The sequence below is a fragment of the Haemaphysalis longicornis genome, unplaced genomic scaffold (genome assembly GCF_048455015.1).
Source record: "Haemaphysalis longicornis isolate Haplotype H1 unplaced genomic scaffold, Haemaphysalis longicornis Haplotype H1 scaffold_10, whole genome shotgun sequence".
Lineage (NCBI taxonomy): Eukaryota > Metazoa > Arthropoda > Arachnida > Ixodida > Ixodidae > Haemaphysalis > Haemaphysalis longicornis.
In genome coordinates, this window is record NW_027526204.1 from 78,933,833 (window position 1) to 78,952,505 (window position 18,673).

Genomic DNA, 18,673 nt, shown 5'->3' on the forward strand with positions numbered 1-18,673 from the left:
TAACGAAGCTGTCCAAGGGGACTTAGGGTGGTCCAGCTTTGCTGCTCGGGAGGCCCCAAGCAAGCTGGCCTTCTACAACCGCCTGTTGAACATGCACCGGGACAGATGGGCGAGGAGAGTCTTTGACTACTTGTCGGCGACCTGTCTTCACACGCAATGGACTCGGCGGATCTACCACCAGGAGCAAAAGTCCGGCATCATACGAGACCCCATCCTGGTGCAATCAGTCGGAGCATACGCCAAGGCAGTGCAACAAAGAGTCCGAGAGGTGGAAGACGAGACATGGCAGCTAGCACTGACCGATAAGGAGACTCTGTCCCTCTACCGTGAACACAAGAACTCCATCAAAGCGGTCCGCCTGTACGATAATAGCGTCGGGAGCGCCCTGCTTTTTGAGGCTAGAGCAGGGGCGCTGCGCACCCTGAAGCGGCAACAGGTGTTCGACACGACAGTGACGTGTGTGCTGTGCCGTGCGTGCGGGAACTCCGAGGAAACGATCGAACATCTGGTGCTTCAGGGCGACGAACTTGGCGAGTCTGTGCCTCAGACAGCACTAGCAGTAGCGCTTGGCTTCGAGGACTCGGCGGGGCAGGCTGCGGCAGTTTCCCGAACTAAGCGACGCCTTGAACAGTGGAGGGCAGCATGCAACACTGCAAAGTAGCTCGCGAACAGCGTCAGTGAGAGACTGAGGAAAAGGTGTCAATGACAATGGGGGGGTGGGGGGAGACGGCGTTGAGGGGGCAAAGCCAGCCTCCTCCGGGATGGCACCTGAGTAGGTCTCTTGTAATTGTGTGAATTTGTTTTTTTTTGCCAGGCCGTCTCTGTAACGGCTGCCCGTTTTAAAAGGAAAGGCACCACGGCATCATCATCATCATCATTGTAACACAAGGCATCGCAGATTTTAAAAAGGCAGCTGATGCAAACAGCATAAGACCAAACACACGAGACTCCCACAGGCCTGTGGCGAGGGTTCCAAGATGTAACCAATTTTTTGGGATGCTCAAAACAAGTCCACACCTGAAGTTTCAAACTATCTACGAAATTGAGCAACCAGACATCAAATTTTTAACCACACTCCAGGGTTAGTAATTTTTGGATTGAAGTTATGAAAATACTGAACACTTCAGTTTCTCCTGGGTGCTTCACCTTGTGTAGCCTGAATATTCTTGGAATACTGCCTATCAGGTAGGGCAAAAGACAAACTTCGGCCCTCCGTCTATGTTAACGGCAATCAGCTACTTTTTGAGAATACTTCTTGCTACACACATGCTGTCTAGCTTTTGGCGCCTGTTGCGTTCTCCCTGGCAAAGCTACTGTGACACACCTTGCAGACATGGGGCCTCTCACAGCTGTGCTTGTCTCTTGTCTCCAGCTTGTCTCTCGCCATTGTGCCGGCTATGGTGAGTCACCAAATGCCCTTTCTAAGCGAAGCACTCTCGCACTAATCACATGTATATCTCTCATCACTGCCCTGTCTCTCGAAAGGCACCCAACCAATTCCCGCTCCGAGCAAAATTCCTCTGGCACAAGTAGCACCCTTAAGCTCTCTAGCCACTGTGCTGTCTCTGGTGAATCCCCAAAGGCCCCTTCATAGCAAGTCCTTTCACTCTTGTCGCACACGTCATTTGCCACTGTGCAGTCTCTGGTGATTTACCAAGTTCCCCTTTCTAGCAAAAGTCCTTTCGCACTTGTCACACGCATAAGGTCTCTCGCCACTGTGTTGTATCTGGTGACTGACCAAATTCCCCTTTGTAGCAAAAGTCCTCGTGCACTTGTCACACGCATAAGGTTTCTCGCCACTGTGCTGTCTCTGGTGAGCCACCAAATGCCCTTTCTGAGCAAAAGTCCTCTCGCACTTGTCGCACGCATGCCTCTTGCCACCGTGCAGTCTCCGGTGAGTCACCAAATGCCCCTCCGTAGCAAAAGTCCTTTCGCACTTGTCGCACGCGTAAGGCCTCTGGCAACTGTGCTGGGCCTGGTGACTCACCAAATTCCCCTTCTGAGCAAAAGTCCTGTCGCACTTGTCGCACGCATAAGGTTTCTCGCCACTGTGCTGTCTCTGGTGAGCTACCAAATGCCCCTTCTGAGTAAAAGTCCTCTCGCACTTGTCACATGCATAAGGTCTCTCACCGCTGTGCAGTCTCTGGTGAGTCAGCAAATGCCCCTTCTGAGCGTAAGTCCTCTCGCACTTGTCGCACGCATAGGGTCTCCCGCCTTCGTGGAGTTTTTCGTGATACACCAACGTACGCTTCAAGGCGAACCTCTGCTTGCAGGTGGTGCACGGGTAAGGTCTTTCGCCGGAGTGGAGCCTCTCATGGTTGACCAAAGACACCTTCCGCGCAAAGCTCTTCTGGCAAGTGCCACAGACAAATGCTTTTTCACCCGAGTGTAGGCGCTCATGCCTAACCAGCGCCTCTTTTGTGAAATAGCTGTTTGGACAAATGTTGCACGAGTACAGCTTTCTTTCGGAATGCCGTCTCTGGTGCCGAATCAGGTATTTCTTTTGAGTAAACTCTTTCTGACAGGTACTACACACGAAGGGTTTTTCGCCGCAGTGCAGCCTACAGTGCAGGGCAAGGCTGTTTTTGTAGCGGGAGCTTTTCTTGCAAGCACGGCAACTGTAAGGCACACTACTGGCATGTGCTCTCGTGTGACTGGTGAGTGGAGGTTCTTTGCGCTTGCATTGCTGGCAGGGCGAGCATGAATGCAGGTTTCCCGTGAACTGGTTCTTCTCGTGGCTGTGAGGAAGTACCCTATGTAAGTAAAAAAAAAAGACAGTGGCACAAAAGGAAAATACTTGTGACAAATAACCCAACAACCAGCAAGCCAACTGCAATGTGCTTTCACCACATACAGTTCACAGGCCTACAAAAACCAGCATAACTAATGCAAAAGCTATGAATTTATCAATAGGCACAAAGTAAGAAAACCTATTTTATGATGCTGAAAGCAATATCAGCAGCTCTGTGGAGCTTCACACTCAACAGGGTGAAAAAACTCAACAGGGAGAGCGGTTGACAGCTTGATTCATAGTCTGGGCATTTTGGCACCAACACACATCCATGCAAGTCTACTTATAACTGTACCGGTGTTTTCTGGAGACAGTGTTCACGGTGCACATAAAAAATTAAGGAAGCTCACACTAACAACATGTGAGACTTGAAGGTAGCCAAGCTGTACACAACCTTCACGACCACCATGAAGGTTTAAGTCCACCATTGCAGCCGACTTGCTTCTTCGCTGCCGCAACTACCTTTACTCCACCATTGTTGCTATAACTGTGAGTTAGTTGAATTTTTTGGGGAAGAGATAATCATTGGACATTACCTTAGAGGGGTGTACGCTATAACGTCTTTCCCGCCCCAAGGAAGTGTTTCCACGATTACGGTGAATGCTGGAGTTTTTCTCGTTCCAAGCAAGTGTTGCTGCATTTACGGCGAACGCTGGATTGTTTTTTTTTTGTCAATCTTGGCCAATCTCTCTAAGTGGGTATGCTTGGCTTGACAAACGTGTGCCGGGGACGCAGGGTGGTCGTCGCAAGGCACGCACACACGAGCACTCGGCCTTTTCTTGGTGTCTTTAACACTTTCGTGACTGCGCCTATTCCCATCAACAGTATGCTATCAATGAATACAAATTCAAATTTTGGCACTCTACGGGCACTTCTGGACCGCTAACGCCATCCAATGGCAAAGGAAGAAGTATTTTATCAGTTGTGCTTGCTTCTGGACTGCTAACGCCATCCAATGGTAAAGGAAGAAGTATTTTATCAGTTGTGCTTGCTTCTGGACCACTAACGCCATCCAATGGTAAAGGAAGAAGTATTTTATCAGTTGTGCTTTCAAGTTATGTTGTCCTTCACTGGCGGGGAGATGCGCTCATGTGGTTTCAGTTCTGGCATTGCCTCCGCTCGCCGATGTTTCGCGTGAACAACGAATTTCGACGGATTCCGATGTATCTGCGCTTGAACCTGTGCATGATGGTAGCAGCACAGACACGGAAGACGACTTCGATTCGTCATACCCTAATACGGACACCGAAAGTGTGTCAAGTCATCCCGGACTATTACCGGGTGTGCACCGGTGACTTTTGCTTTCTCCTTCGGTCGCTCTATTGTGGGCGTGTGTTGTAAACAGATCCGGCCCTGTTCTAAAGGCCACAGCTCTTATCTGCAGGGCGTCAACTTCATTCGGGCGAGACCGTGTGGCGCCGACTGCAGGGGGAGTCAACTGTTCTCCATGAAGACGGCCCGAAGTTAACCTTGGCGGCTGTTCATGTTTATATTTATATTTTTGTATGTAAATAACTTTTGTACATACACTGCTCATATTTGCAGTATTATGCTATAAGAATCTTATGTTCAAAGTGTATATCTTAAATTGTTTTTGTCTACCCAGTGCTAACTAGCATTGAGGGTACATTTACTTTTCTTGTAACTTTTTTTTCCTTTTCACAATTTCTGATAAAATTCCTTATGCTGATTGATTGTAGGGTTTAACGTGCCGATGCAATGCAGGCGATGAGGCACACCCTAGTGGAGGGCTCCGGATTAATTTTGACCACCTGGGGTTCTTTAACGTGCGCTGAAATCTCGTACACGGGCGTTTTTGCTTTTCCCCTCCATCAGAAAAGCGGCCGCCGTGGCCGGGTATCGCACCCGGGACGTCGTGCTCAACAGCTTAACCACTAAACCACCACAGCGGGTTAAAATTGTTAATGCATCTGTTGTTTGAAATTACAGTCTATGGACCCTCTTCGCAAAAAAAATGTCCACTGTAGCCGAAGTGTGTAGTATCCGAACCGGGGGGGGGGGGGGGGAATGTGCAATGTATTGCATAAACATACCGTAGCCACTTTGTTCTTTCTATACGCCTGCAGCACCTCTGCACAGTGTTCGGGTGAGGGCAAAGAATCACCTAAAGACCGTTTCCAAAGCTTAGCACTGGCACTTGAAAAAAAAAAAAGGCCTAGCACATGCGGTCAAGTGTGTAAAGACGCATGATATGCTGAGCAAATAAAGCAGGAATATAACTAGGTGCAATTATTAACCAACTACAAAAATCAGTCGTGGCTATCAGAACTAGCTAGGCTCTTAAATGCCTTCGTGATGAGGCAGAATTCCCTGAAACTGTTCTTCAAACAAATCTGATCGCTGCCTGACTTTCCCACAAGGCAGTTGCCACATTTTTTTAATGATTTTAGTCTGGTCATGGAAACAGCTGAACAGCTAATATGAAATAATCTGATGGACAGCTGTGAAATCGAAAGTTAGACCAGTTGGCCTAAGGGTAAATTAGGGTACGTGGTGCTGTCTATGGTGACACGTGATGTGCACGTTCCACTTGGCGTTTCGAGATGGCCTCCTGCTTTGCGTACGTGCGGACCGTCCCATGTGGTCGTAACTTTCTTCAGCGTAGATGCAAATGATCCCCTCATTACTGAGTAGTCGGCTCCAGTGTATATGAGGGCGACTACATCAAAGCCGTCGATCGACAACTGGACGTCGGACGCCGCCTTCCTCGAATTCTGGGTACGACAGGGCGTCGTATCTCGGGTTGTACGTGTTGTCAATCGGGAACTATGCGTCATTGTTGTCGTCGGTAATGTCGAGTGTGCGTCGCACTGTTGTGCAGTCGTCGTGTTCGGGAGTCACGCCAGGGTTAGATCGGGCCATCGGGCTGCAGGTACGGTGCATCTTTGTGTCGTTGGAGGGTTTTAGTTTTTCCGCCGTTGTGCAACTTCCCCTCCAGAAGTTGCTGCTCTTAGTTTCCTCCGCGTGGGATAGGGGACCTTCCACGTGAAAAGTCAGCAGTGCTATGGCAGTTCGGTGACTGCTACGGGTAGGGCGACGGCGAACGGTTGAAGCGGGCTGGTCCTCGGTTGGTGTTGGACAGGTATTCTTCAATCTCAGGGCCGGGTGTATCAACGAATGCTGTTGGTTATCAACAACTTGCTGTTGGTTTATTTCTTTGAGTTCCTCGTTTTTTACGTGCCTTATATTCCACTATTGATGTAGTCCCTCCCCTCTATAACGCTTCTTGTAAGCCCTGAGGGTAATAAATAAATAAATAAATAAATAAGAATTCTCGCAAACCGAGCCTCTTGTAAGGGCAGCGACGGTAGATGTGGTCGGCCTATCCACAGTGGTATCACAGCGGGCGATTATTGGGCATTCGCCACACGTTGGTCTTCCTCGGCATCTGGTATTGGACTACAGGGGGTCGAGCAGGCAACAGTGGACGGCGGTATGGCAGGGCCTCTCGATGACGGATTGGAGCAGGGCAGGGTCGACAAAGAGCTGCGGAGTAGGTCATCACTTGTGGCTTGCGGGGTGCTTCGGATGGTGTAGAAGTCCCCAGCGCCTGCTGTACCTCTTCTCGGATGACGTCAGTCAGGGAAGCCATTTGAGGTTGTGGCGTCGTTGGAAAAAGCTTCCGAAGTGCTCGGATGGTGTCACGCAATGTATCGGAGCTTACAGTTGCGGCACTGATGGGCTCCGAGAACAGCGCATTGACAGGGCGGTCGTACTGCCTCGTTCGAATTTCGAGCATCTTCTCCATTGCGGCAGCTTCAGACGCAAATTCGGCCACTGTTTTAGGGGGGTTGCAGACAAGGCAAGCATAGAGTTCTTGCTTTAATACTCGCATAAGAAACCTCAGTTTCTTTTCTTCCGTCAATTGTGGGTTCGCGCGGCGAAATAATTGCTTCATTTCTTCAACGAAAATCACGACTCCGTTGGGGTGTTGCATTCGAGTTTCAAGCAAAAGCGCAGCTCGTTCTTTTCTCCCCACGGTAGTGAAGGTCTTAAGGAACTCCCTTTTGAATTGAGTCCAGTTGGTCAAAGAGCTCTCAAGGTTCTCGAACCAAGTTCGAGCTGCATCTTTCAAGTAAAAGAAGACATGCCAGAAAGTTTCTTCATTGTCCCACCTGTTGAAGATAAGGACACGCTCCAGCTTCTCCAACCATTCTTCTGGGTCTTCAGCGGGGGCTCCCCGGAATGATGGCGGTTCCCAAGGCTGCTGCAGGACAATTGGCAACGTTGCGTCTCGCACCATGGTGGTGGTTGCAGCGGTCGTTCTCTTGGGCTCTTCTGGCAGAAAACCGAACTCGGGCGGTAAACCTTGCAGTCGGCGGCTGCCTCCTGTTGGACTGGCTTGGCGGCTTGCAGAGGTCATAGGGAGCATAAAGGGTGCATACCCCGCACCTCCACCAGATGTCACGAAGCCAGAGACGACGCAGTTGTCTTTAAGGAAAACAAGTTTATTGGAGCGAACTTGCGCTCCCCTAACAACTCAAAGAATACACAGGCGGCGAAGCAGCAGTCAACAAAGTGACGTGAGCGTGCGAGCGTCGGCGAGTCGAATGCCGCGGCTTCTGCTCTGCAGGAATTTACCACTCAGCGCGAGGGTTTCTCGAATAATCGAATTGTATCCAGAACACTGTAGATCAACGAAGTTTATTCTAGGCTCGTCATGCTAGTTTGAAGCACTCTCCCTATGAAAGGAGGCAACACGTGCGGCAAAAAGAATGGAACATGCCCTTCACTTGGCCAACGGGTAACACAGATAACTTAGCCCGGCGCAGCCGGTTGGAAAAAACGAAACATAAACAAACAAATCCAAAACATGGTTCGTGGCAATATTTCAAATTGTTTTCATGCCCACCGTGTGCAAAGTAGCATTGAGGTTATGATCAATTTTTCCTTTGTTACTTTTTTGTTATGATAATTTTTTTCTAACATTTCTAATAAATCTGTTTGAAATTATTATTGTCAGAAAGCCCTATTCTTTCTCATTTCGTACCTTGCACTTCAGCATCAATAATTTTCTGTGCAAGAAAAAAATATTTCCTGGAACACCCCAAAACAACACATTTTTCTGCGGTCATGAAAATGTTAAATTATGCTGGGTGGTTGCCAGAATCTTGGCCAATCTCCCTAAGTGGGTATGCTTGGCTTGACGGACATGTGCAGGCGATGCTGGACAGTCTTCACGAGGCATGCACACATGAGCACTAGACATTTTCTGGGTTTTGTTTGCTGCCAGGCTGTTGCCGCAAACCACGCTTACATGCGTGCCCTTGGCAATATTTTGCTATTTTTAACTGTGGACACAAAAAATTACGATTTGCTAAGCAGCTTCACTGTTAAGAAGGGGAGTTTGCAAAAGCCCAGAGGGCAGTGATCAGTGAAATGCTGCTGGGGTGTTAGCTGAACCATTTGTTAGCTGGAGGAGGTGCTAGCTGGACCAGTTGAGGTGCTAGCTGGACCATGTGTTAACTGGACTCAAGAGTGTGGATACCAACAGATGCAAGCAATGAACTGAGTAACACAGAATTCCCAGCAGTGGCACAGTGCAGTACTTCACTGAAAGGTACACCCTCCTATCGACCAGAAAACCACAGCATGCAAGCCAGCACAAAATGAGGAGGCACACGTTCAATTACACGAAGCTTTGATTTTTCAAGGTAGTGCACGTTTGGTTTCTGAATCCATCACGCTGTCACTGCCATCCCAACGGTAAAAAAATGCTTACATATATGCTGACCACCCGGAGTGGACAATGAAGAAATCGCATGCAGCACATGTGATATTAACTTCGCGGCGCCCTCACGGCAGTTAACAAAACCAAGAAAATGCCTAGAACTCGTGGGTGCGTGCCCCGTGACAACCGCCTGGCATCCCCTGCACGTATTTCCAAACGCTTCGCTGCACACAGCACCCATGTGCATGTCTCTTTGCGTGATGCAGAACGGTAACCAAAGGTCACCATTGGCTGCACCCCAAACCTAAAGCGACCTAAAACATACTAAATCACTAATATTAACAAAAAGAACACGTAGATCTGTTTAGCAAAAAAAATAGAAATAAAAGGTAAGCAATAAAAAAAAATAGGCTGTGGCTAGCGTTCCGTCCAGATGGAATGATATACAAGTGCTAAAGTTCCATCCAGACGGAAAGGAGCACTGCTGGTTATCCTTCTGTGCAGGCAGAATACAACTGAGAGCTTAGCGTTCCGTCCAGACGGAGCCGGCATGAAATTTGTACAGTTCCATCCACACGAAAGCAAAACCCGCTGATTAGACGCTATGCTCAGTCTTCGGATTTGGTGTAGGGGTTGCGTCTCGGATAACTGCACTAATCTACCGGGTTCGATACCCCACGGACTTGATTTTTTTTTTTTTGCGTGGTTGTGTCAGCGTTTTGTAGCAGCTAACTTCGCGACCACTTTACAGTTGACGTGGTGAGAGCAGTCGGTCTTTATTTTGCACTCAACCGGCCTCTCCGCTACCGCTCGCTAGAGCCAAGGCCGACATATCCATCTCCAGAGTTACGATCATCTGTAGTTCACAATGGCGATTACTAAGTGACGGTTATTCTGGCTAATCAATGAGAAGAAGCGGGTCGTTTGGCTGGGTAAATATCAAGAAAGACGGCTCTCCGTGCTTGTTGTGAAGCGGGCGTTGTCAACGTAGCAGCTTGGAGTTCCGTTTGACGGAGTAAGTGTGAACCGCATGGAGCGTTTTCTGATTACGAAAACGCGCCGTGCAGGCCATAAGCACGCTGACGCTGCCGCGTGACCACCCGCACGCTGCGCGCGCCGCGGCCGGCGGCGGCAACATGGGGGCGGCTTCGGCAGCGAAGTGGTGTCGGGAGCTCGAGCGACCGCTTCTAAGCGCTCTCTAAAATGCCGCTCAAATGCACGAAGTTGCTTGAGCGGTAAAGGAGCTTATAATGTGGGAAAAAACGGTACTATAAAACATCATCCGAGCCACAAGTAAAAGCGCCCATTCAAAATCTGCTGGGGTGGTGATCCTAAACATCCCCGGCGGAGTCAGCCGACTGTTTCCAGCGCTTCGAAACCGCCGCCATGAGGCGCACGCCTCCCCATTGGCGCAAGTCGCCAGGCTCTACCTTGAGGCCGCTGGACTCACCAAGCGCCTCTAGACGGCAGACTGCTGTCCGCACCATTGCCGCTGCTGCTTCGCTTAGTTTTGCGTAGATACCCCACTCTTTCCTTTTCTAGCTTACCATCTCTCTACCCCCCTCTTTATCCCCTCCACCTCCCCCCGCATTGGGTTGTATGCAGGTGAGACCCCAGATGGGCTCAATAATATCCCCAGTGCACTTCCTTTCCTTTTTCCACCTGAATCACTTAGTGGAAGTTGTAGTCGTCCCACTGCTGCGTGCGACGCGCATCAATTTCTAGCCAAGGCAGATCGAGCAGATGCTGCCGCAGGCACAGAATCGTAAACACGGGCGTCGAAAAAATGCACGCGCAACGCCAACACACGCGCGAATCGCGTGAAAAAACGGTATATGTGGTTCGACCTTTTAGAGTACTTGATCGGCTTTCTTGAGTTTTGTTCATTTTTACCCAACCGGTCAAACCGCTTCGGCTCATTGAGTAGCCAGAGTCACTTTAGATTAACAATCTCGTCACTGATTACAGATGATCGGCCGTTGCAAAACGGTGTTACAAAACACTGGCACAACCACGCAAAAAAAAAAAAAATCAAGCCCGGGGGGAATAGAACCCGGTACATTAGTGCAACTATCCGAGGCGCAACCTGTACACCAAATCCAAAGACTGAGCATAGCGTCTAATCAGCCGGTTTCGCTTTCGTCTGGACGGAACTACAAATTTCACGCCGGCTCCGTCTCGACGGAATGCTAAGCTCACAGTTGTATTCCGTCTGGATGGAACTTTGGCACTTGTATATCGGTCCGTCTGGATGGAACGCCAGCCACAGCCAAAAAAATGACTAAGAGATAGACCTGCTGGGGCTCGAACCCAAGCCGTCAGCTCAGTACTCTACGTCGAGGCCACAGAGCCCGAATCATGGGCTCGTTTTAGCAGGCGCTCAAAAAAATAGCGCGTGCAGTGACATCACACATGTCACATGGGTGCTCTGTGCAGCGAAGTGTTTATAAACGCGTCCCATGTGCACGCTTGTCAAGCCAAGCATACCCACTTAAAGTGATTGGCCAAGATTCCGGCGACCACCTGGCAGTTAAGAAAACAAAGAAATGCCGAGCCCTTGGGTGTGCGTGCCTCGCGGCGACCGCCCATCATTCCCAGTGCACATTTTTCAAGTCAAACGTACCCACTTAGGGAGATTGGCCAATATCGGCCAAAAAAAAACTCCAGCGTTTACCACAATCGTGGCAACCCATGCTCAGAACGAGTAAGACAGCATCCACCGTATTCGTGGCAACACTTGCTTGGAACGAGAAAGACACAGACAGCGTATGCCTCTCCAAGGGGATGTCCAATGGTTATCACTTCCAAAAAAATTAGAGCTCACACTTATAGCAAAACTGATGGCGTCAACGTCGCTGCGGAAGCGAAGAAGCAAATCGGCTGCAATCATCGACTTGGACCTTCGTGACGGTCATGAAGGTTGCGCACAGCTTCACTGCTCTCAAGCCTTGTGCGTTAGTGTGAGCTTCCGTAATTTTTGTTTTCATGTCCTCGTGAACGCCACACACGGGAGGCAAATGAGAGCATGGCAAACTTGCACATGAGCGCTTCAAAGTGCGACCGATGGCCACTTATGGAAGCCTCATCAGAAGTAAAGATGGCTGCTAAGGTTGACGGTGCACATAAATGCACAAACTGGGCGAGCATGATCCGGTCTGCACCTGCAATCACCATTTCACCACAAGCGCCATGCTGCACCCCTCTTAACATAATTTAGACTGTGCTATGGCTCTTACTGGTAGCTTTTCAAAGGCAATGTTACTGCAGCACAGTTCCCTTTGATGCCTCATTAAATATTCTTTACACTATATTTGCTTTAAATCCAATTATATGGCCCAGGATAGTTCAACTGAGACTTCTGTATGATCTTGGTGGGTGTAGCTAGCTAGCCAGATCATTGGCAGCACCATAGGCAACATCATTGGTATCAATACTGCTCTTAAAATGACGCTGACTATCGTGTTAATGTGAATTGCCACTCCTAGACCTGTCACTAGTCAAGGATTGATTACACTGTCACCTGTGAAACTGCACATGACCTTAAAAGAGGAGGATGAAAAATGGCACAAGACTGTACGACATTTTTAATTGCGGGCAACCTTATATTGGTTGATAAAGCTTACCAAAGCGCACAGTGTAAGATAAGCATTGAGTCTGCTGTATAAAAAACTTATTGAGGCATCAACACTGCCGTATTAAGATTTCTCATTGCATCACATACGTATAAACTTCGAAGAGCTTCTCATTGTTATTCTCAATGCCATGAATAAAGGAGCAAAAAGGATCACCACTGAAGTATCATGAAGGATGTTCATAATATGGTAAGAAAAGTGGCTTTGCGAAGTGGCGCATGGGCTTTTTTTCTGAGAAGTTCAGACCAGGTCTGCCTCTGTGTGACCACATTAGTGAACCACATTAGTTGGCCCATGGCCAAAGGGTGAAGCGGCCCAAGAAGTCATTTCCCTTCATGTCTCAGCCAGGTAAGCAGCACCTTGACCTTTCAGCCTGAAGCCGCCTATACGCCTCGAGCTTCGCGACCGCTGCGCCGCCTGCCGCCGCTTCTCCGCGGCGTTGACGGGATTTGCGCTGCGTGACTGATAGGGGCTCGTGCAGTGTTTTGGTTCTATTTCGCTTCTTTTCGCCTTTCCGCGCCCTAAAAAAAACTTGTTATGGTGACGACTATAGGCAAAGAGTACGTTTAGGTCACTTAAAAAGCAGCTGCGTCTTCGTAGAGTACGCGATCGCATGCAAGAGCTACCCGGGGACGCGGTTCTGCGCGCTTCGTCGCCGCTCTCTGGGCGTCGGCGACGGCAGCAACATATCACCCATGTCACCTCCAAAACATCAGGCACAAATGAATTCTACTGACGCCTCGTTTAGACCTGATACTGGCACAATGAGAAGTTGGCTTCATTTTGCAGCGTGGACAACGAATGCGGCTTCGTTTCGCATATATACGCCGCAGAAAAATATGTTTCGGGGATGTGATTACCCAATCCCGGACAATAACTTGTGCCTTTTATAAGAATATAAACCATGCGAAAACGTAAAGTATATTTCAAGCCTGTGCGTCGTTAAATATATGCCCACACACGCCATATAGCAAGAACCAAGGAAATGAAACCACAGAAAAATAAATGCTGTGCCAATGCGGAATTTAGAAACATAATAGCTGTAACGGAAATGAAAAAAAAAAACAGTGCAGCTTCTGGTATGCTAAAGACGTTCGTCTAGGTTTCACTAGACCAACTATACGCGAAATGCACTACTATTTCGTGAGAAATCGGTGGGGGGGGGGGAGGGGGACGCCGTGTACAAATTACAAATGCGGAGCGGAATCAAGCAATGAACGTTTTAGTAATCCCACACATAAATATCGCGTTCACTTTCCTTTTGTTTTTCTACTTCAACGAAAAGCTGATCGTACGGCAAGCGATGAAATGTGTCGTTGGAAGAGTGTGGTATGTGATAAGGCCCTGTGATTTCAGTTTCTGGTTTATTCTGCAGGCTTCCTGTGCCATTTGACGATATTTCGAAGAAGCATTTAGTCGCGGACGAGGATTATATTGTAAGCCCGTCTCCGCGCTGCTCGCAGAGGATATATGTAGCAGATGAAGGTCTGCGGGCGCGCACCTCACGACAAGACGACTCTGTCGTGTGCTGATCCCCGAGTACAATTATGCATTGTCCATCGTACTTTTGTTGAATATTTGCGAAATTAACGCAGACTGGCTTGTAAATGGTGGTGATCAATATCTGAGGTATAATATTGGCAAACGTAACTGGTGTGCTGTCAGGTATGAGTGCTCCGCTGATTATGTAAGCGCACAAAACCGATTTAAATCGTAGTGTATAGCCGTAGCATGAACATCTGAGGAACCGGTGGTTACGGAGACACGGATAGTAAATTCAGGTCAGTGTAACTACAATCGGCTCCATCATACGCCGATTCGGCGACGCTGGCCTGTGACATACACCTGGCGCTTATACAGACCGAAAATACCACACTAAGATCGCGTCGGAAACATTTACACTCTCGTAAACACACCCCATTTGCGAGCAGAGTGACTGCTCCACCCAAACATGAATTTCAAACGCTCACAAACGGTAAATCTCAGTCGCGAACGTGCCGCAAAAGCAGCGGCGGCACTGGGGAGCGGGGCGCGGACTCCCGCGCCTGCTTTCGAAACGGGCCGCTAGGAGGATTTCAGTGGCGCCCCTACAGGCCGCGCTCGAGGCGTATAGGGACCGGGCAGCTGGACAGGTGGCGCCACCACTCGGCGCTCCCCTTGTTAGTGGAATGAGCCGGTGCATTGGACTACACAGCCTCCCGGCGTTTTTGTTGCATTTGCGTCGGTGCTTTGAATGTTTTGGTGGTGTTGTGAGCAGTTATGTGCGGTGAAGCGAAGTCTAGACATATGTTTTGGGTTCTTAGACGCAGTAACAGGTACGTAAACTTGTCGGGCGCTTCTAAATTTGGGTATCGGCTACAATGGCATAACCACTTTTTGCAGTGATCTACGCTTCGCTCCACCCGTTCTGAGTACGAATGAAACTACTATTATCAGCATTAATTTCTTCTTAAATGCTCTAGCGGCAACGTAAATGTATTTGACGATTCTAAGTTTGGGAATGGGCTACATTTGAAGCGCTCTGCACATGGCTCCGCGCGATCTGAGTAGGAATAAAACTGCTAATATTAGTATTCATTTCTTCTCTTGTTTCAATGACTACGGTTTCCACGCCAGCCTTAATGCTGAGATACCTCGATACGTCTGCTTTGAAGAGAAAGGCACCTGCGTACGAGATCTATTGCCGTGTGTCCGTGGAAACGTCGTAGCAGTTTACACTTCCTTTCTGTAACCGTGAGCTTGAGCTTTGTGCCTTCGCTTTTGGTGAGCGACACAGTTACAGCATGGGAGCCTGAGAGCCGAAGTGGAACTCCCACGTTTGTAGTCGTCATTTTATCAAGAGCCAAAGTTATTCAACCACACAACAGCCCAAGCTACAAACCATCCCTCCTCCCCTTCCCGTTTTACCATCTGCGTGGTAAAACGGGTTCAAAAATGCAGCACTGTTAAAAAATGTGGCAGTGTTAACATCAGCCTGTCTTTTATAGAGTATCTGAAAAAATTGTGTAATGCCTTGTGAAGACACGAAAAACGTGCGATTAGTTGCCTCAAATAATGGTGCATCAGCCCGAGTCCTCCAGCACACAAACACATTTCCAACACACTGGGAGCAATTTGTATTTGGAGATTGGTGCATGGAAGTTCAAAATCAAACAGCAAAATCTTCCAGCCCTCTGTCTAACAATTAGGATGGTTGAACACGAAGCTTTCTTCGTGCGAAATCGAATGGGTAATGGCCACCGACAAAGACGGTGCGATCAAAAGACCAAACTGCGTGCTGGTAAAACTCAAAGTTCAACTATTTAAAGTTTAAATCCAGAAGTCAATCAAGGAAACCCACATGAGGAAGCTTTGCTATAAAACATCATCGTCGTTAGAAAGAGGAGTGCATGCTTTTTCAAGCGTAGGCGGCAGCTTGTGAACTGCCCGCAGCATTCAGTTGTGAAACTGAGTACAGGTTTTCGGCACCCTCCTGTCTCGCGTCCTTCAGCCACGCAGGGATTTGTTTTTGAAAAACCATTAACCAACTAGCCAGCAACCATTGCAATTCTTGTAAGGCAATGCTTTTCTATGACAAGCAATAGCGTTCTATTATCATGCAGTAGTTCTTCTGTAAACGATTCCCGATGACTGTAGTAAGAGCATTTCTGTGAAATTAAACACGTTTCTGCCGTAGTTAATGAAGTTACGGAAGCGTCGTTTATGAGAATTTCTGCTTTGATGTAAATCTTAGAAGGCACCCCCAACTTCGTCTTTTGCTTGTGCACGACGCCATTTCATCATCAACTGCCAAAGTCCAGAGCCGCAACATTCCTGGATCAGTTGTACACACCGGCTTTGTGGGAGCATTTAGCTGCAATATACTCCTCAATATGCCAAACTGCATGCAAGCATGAAAAAATTGCGCGAAGGAAAGAACTTTCAGTTCCAGCTTGACTTCCAGCTTGGCGCATTGAGTGTCGTCTGCTATTTGTATTACTGAGTATGGGCGTAAATAGCACACATGGCATGCCTCGTAAAGGTTGCCTCCACGGTCAAGATTTACCAATCTGAAAAAAGCCCTAGTGGTTATCTACGCTTTGCAAGCCGCACCGCAGCAGAACGACAAAAAGTCATGCACAACTACGCTGCGCTGACCGCCACCGGCATTCCACTGATGAGCGGTTCACCACGGGCGGCGCTGTTCGCTGAAGCGATGGTGGTGCCACACAACGGCCGCCCGGTCCCTATACTTTCCCGCTAATGGGCCTAAACGCTTGAAATGATATAACTGACATCTAGTAAATTAAAAAGCAGTCATTCCACGTGTTTTCAGAAGGTAATTTCTCACAGCTAATGTAGGGGGCAGTTCTTTGTGTCTGGGTTTGTCAAGAAAACATTTAACTGAATGTCACCAAGCACTTTTTCAAATTTTAAAATACGACAAAAATATTTTTTAAATACTGCCTTCAGACTCGACCCCAAATTGACCAATATTTCACGCCCAGCATTTCACATCTCGTGAATATCTCATGTCCCGCAAATTTGACGACAGGCTCCATTGAAGGCTTTCACAACTGAATACCAAAACAGGATCCAACACAAAGGTTCGTTGTGCTCCAAACTTAAGACTTGTGCTCCAAACTTGTGCTCCAAACTTAAACCCCTGCCACCCAACTCACCCTGAGTTGGTAGGGTGCAGATGACAGGTGCAGGAAAGATTCTCCTGCAGTTCTGCTGAAGCCTCCGCTGCTTCGTCAAGAGAAATGGTAATTTTTCCGAAGCTGGCACCAGACTGTGCATCATGTACCTCTGTAACCGGAAAAAATGAAAGGGCAGCTGAGGCAACAACAATGCAGGAAATCCTCAGTCAAGCTCTATTTCAGAAGTCACCTGACCACCCATTGAGTGCATTCGTTCTTATTGGACTGGGTAAATCGAGGGTGCAGTGGAACCCTACAATAACGAAACTGTCGGGGAAAGTCGAAAAATTCGCTTTTGCAGCAACTTAGTTGCCGCGAGAATGAAACATAAACGAGAAAAAGATCGGCCACAAGCCGAAAATTTATACTTTACAACTTAGCCCTCACACTACAAGAAGTGGTTCATTGCTAGTCATCGTGCGCACCTAAAAACGTGATTGTGCGTGTCAAATGCATCCCAAACATCCTGCAGGTTCGCCTTCTCTGCGCGTTTTTCCTTGGACCTCAGCACTGAGTATGTCCAAGCATGCTAGCAAAGTCCAGTTTCTTCTTGTGTTGATGAACTTTTTCAGAGAGTGGCACCCCGTTGTTATAATGCTGTTCACAAAACTAAGTGAGCAGCGCTTTGTTGACGCCCAGAAAAGCCACAGCTGTCAATGTTTTGTTTTGTACATGTGCGCCATTAAAGAGTGGTGTCCTTGCTTTTAAAGATGGTAGAGCAAGCTTCAGGTGGTTCTCAACTCGTCGGCACTATCCTCCCTCCCTCCCCTTGGGCCACTGACTTGGACCTTACCTTGTAGCAATAAAAACTGCTTTTCAGCTAGCCAAGGCATCTTACTGAGAGCAAACGCACGCATGCTGTTCAGTGGTAGTGAGCTAGCGTAGCCCAAGCCAAAGCCACGCGGCCACACCATGAGACACCGTGTGTCGGTGTCAATGCAACGTTGCCCCCATGGCCACCATGGTCTTTTCGTAAACAACATGGCGGCGGCCATGCGAGCGTGCTGTGGCAAAATTTATGCACTTTGACTCCTATGACTCCTAAAAAATGCATTTGAGAACTTTTTGGACACCGTTAGCCTCAAACGGGTATGTAAAAATGCTGACTGAACTTGCAGCGAATTTCATAGGGCGGGATCGCTTTCCAAAAACATTTTGTTGCCGCAAGAAATGAAATACATGGGCGTCTATACGCCTCGAGCTTCACGATCGCTGCGCCACCTGCCGCCGCTTCTCTGCGGTGTTCACGGGATGTGCGCTGCAGGGCTGATAGGGGCTCATGCAGTGTTTTGGTTCTGTTTCACTTCTTTTCGCCTTTCCGCGCCCTAAAAAAAACTTGTTATGGTGACGTCTGTTAGCAACGAGCACGTTTAGGTCACTCAAAAAGCAGCTGTGTTTTCGTAGAGCATGCGATCACCTGCAAGATCTACCCGGGGACACGGTTCTGCGCGCTTCGTCGACGCACTTCCGGGCGTCAGCGACGGTAGCAGCATATCACCCCTGTCACCTCTAAATACGTCAGGCACAAATGAATTCTACTGTCACCTCGTTTAGACCTGATACTGGCACAGTGAGAGGTTGGCTTCATTTTGCAGCGTGGACAACGAATGCGGCTTCGTTTCGAATATATACGTCGCCGAAAAATATGTTTCGGGATGTGATTAGCCAATCCTGGACAATTACTTATGCCTTTATCAGAATATAAACCATGCGAAAATGCTAAGTATATTCGAAGCCTGTACATCGTTAAATATGTGCCCACACACGCCTTATAGCAAGAACCAAGGCAATCTTATATGAAATCACAGAAAAATACATGCTGTGCAAGTGCGGAAGAAACATTATAGCTCTAACGGAAATATAAAAAAAAATGCAG

The 18,673-nt window shown here is 48.3% G+C and overlaps 1 protein-coding gene across 2 annotated transcripts in view; it reads right to left on the minus strand.

Moving 5' to 3' along the window:
• Nucleotides 1-1,018: 1,018 nt before the first annotated feature.
• LOC144158823 (uncharacterized) overlaps nt 1,019-18,673 on the minus strand; it is a 32,090-nt gene continuing 14,435 nt past the window's right edge. For both annotated transcript variants that reach the window (XM_077689984.1, XM_077689985.1), the window contains 2 exons: nt 16,777-16,906; nt 1,019-2,753 (listed from right to left, as the gene is read on the minus strand). In XM_077689984.1, the coding sequence (XP_077546110.1) occupies nt 1,622-2,753; nt 16,777-16,906 (1,262 nt within the window). In that variant the 3' untranslated portion in view covers nt 1,019-1,621. The remainder of the gene's footprint in view (nt 2,754-16,776; nt 16,907-18,673) is intronic.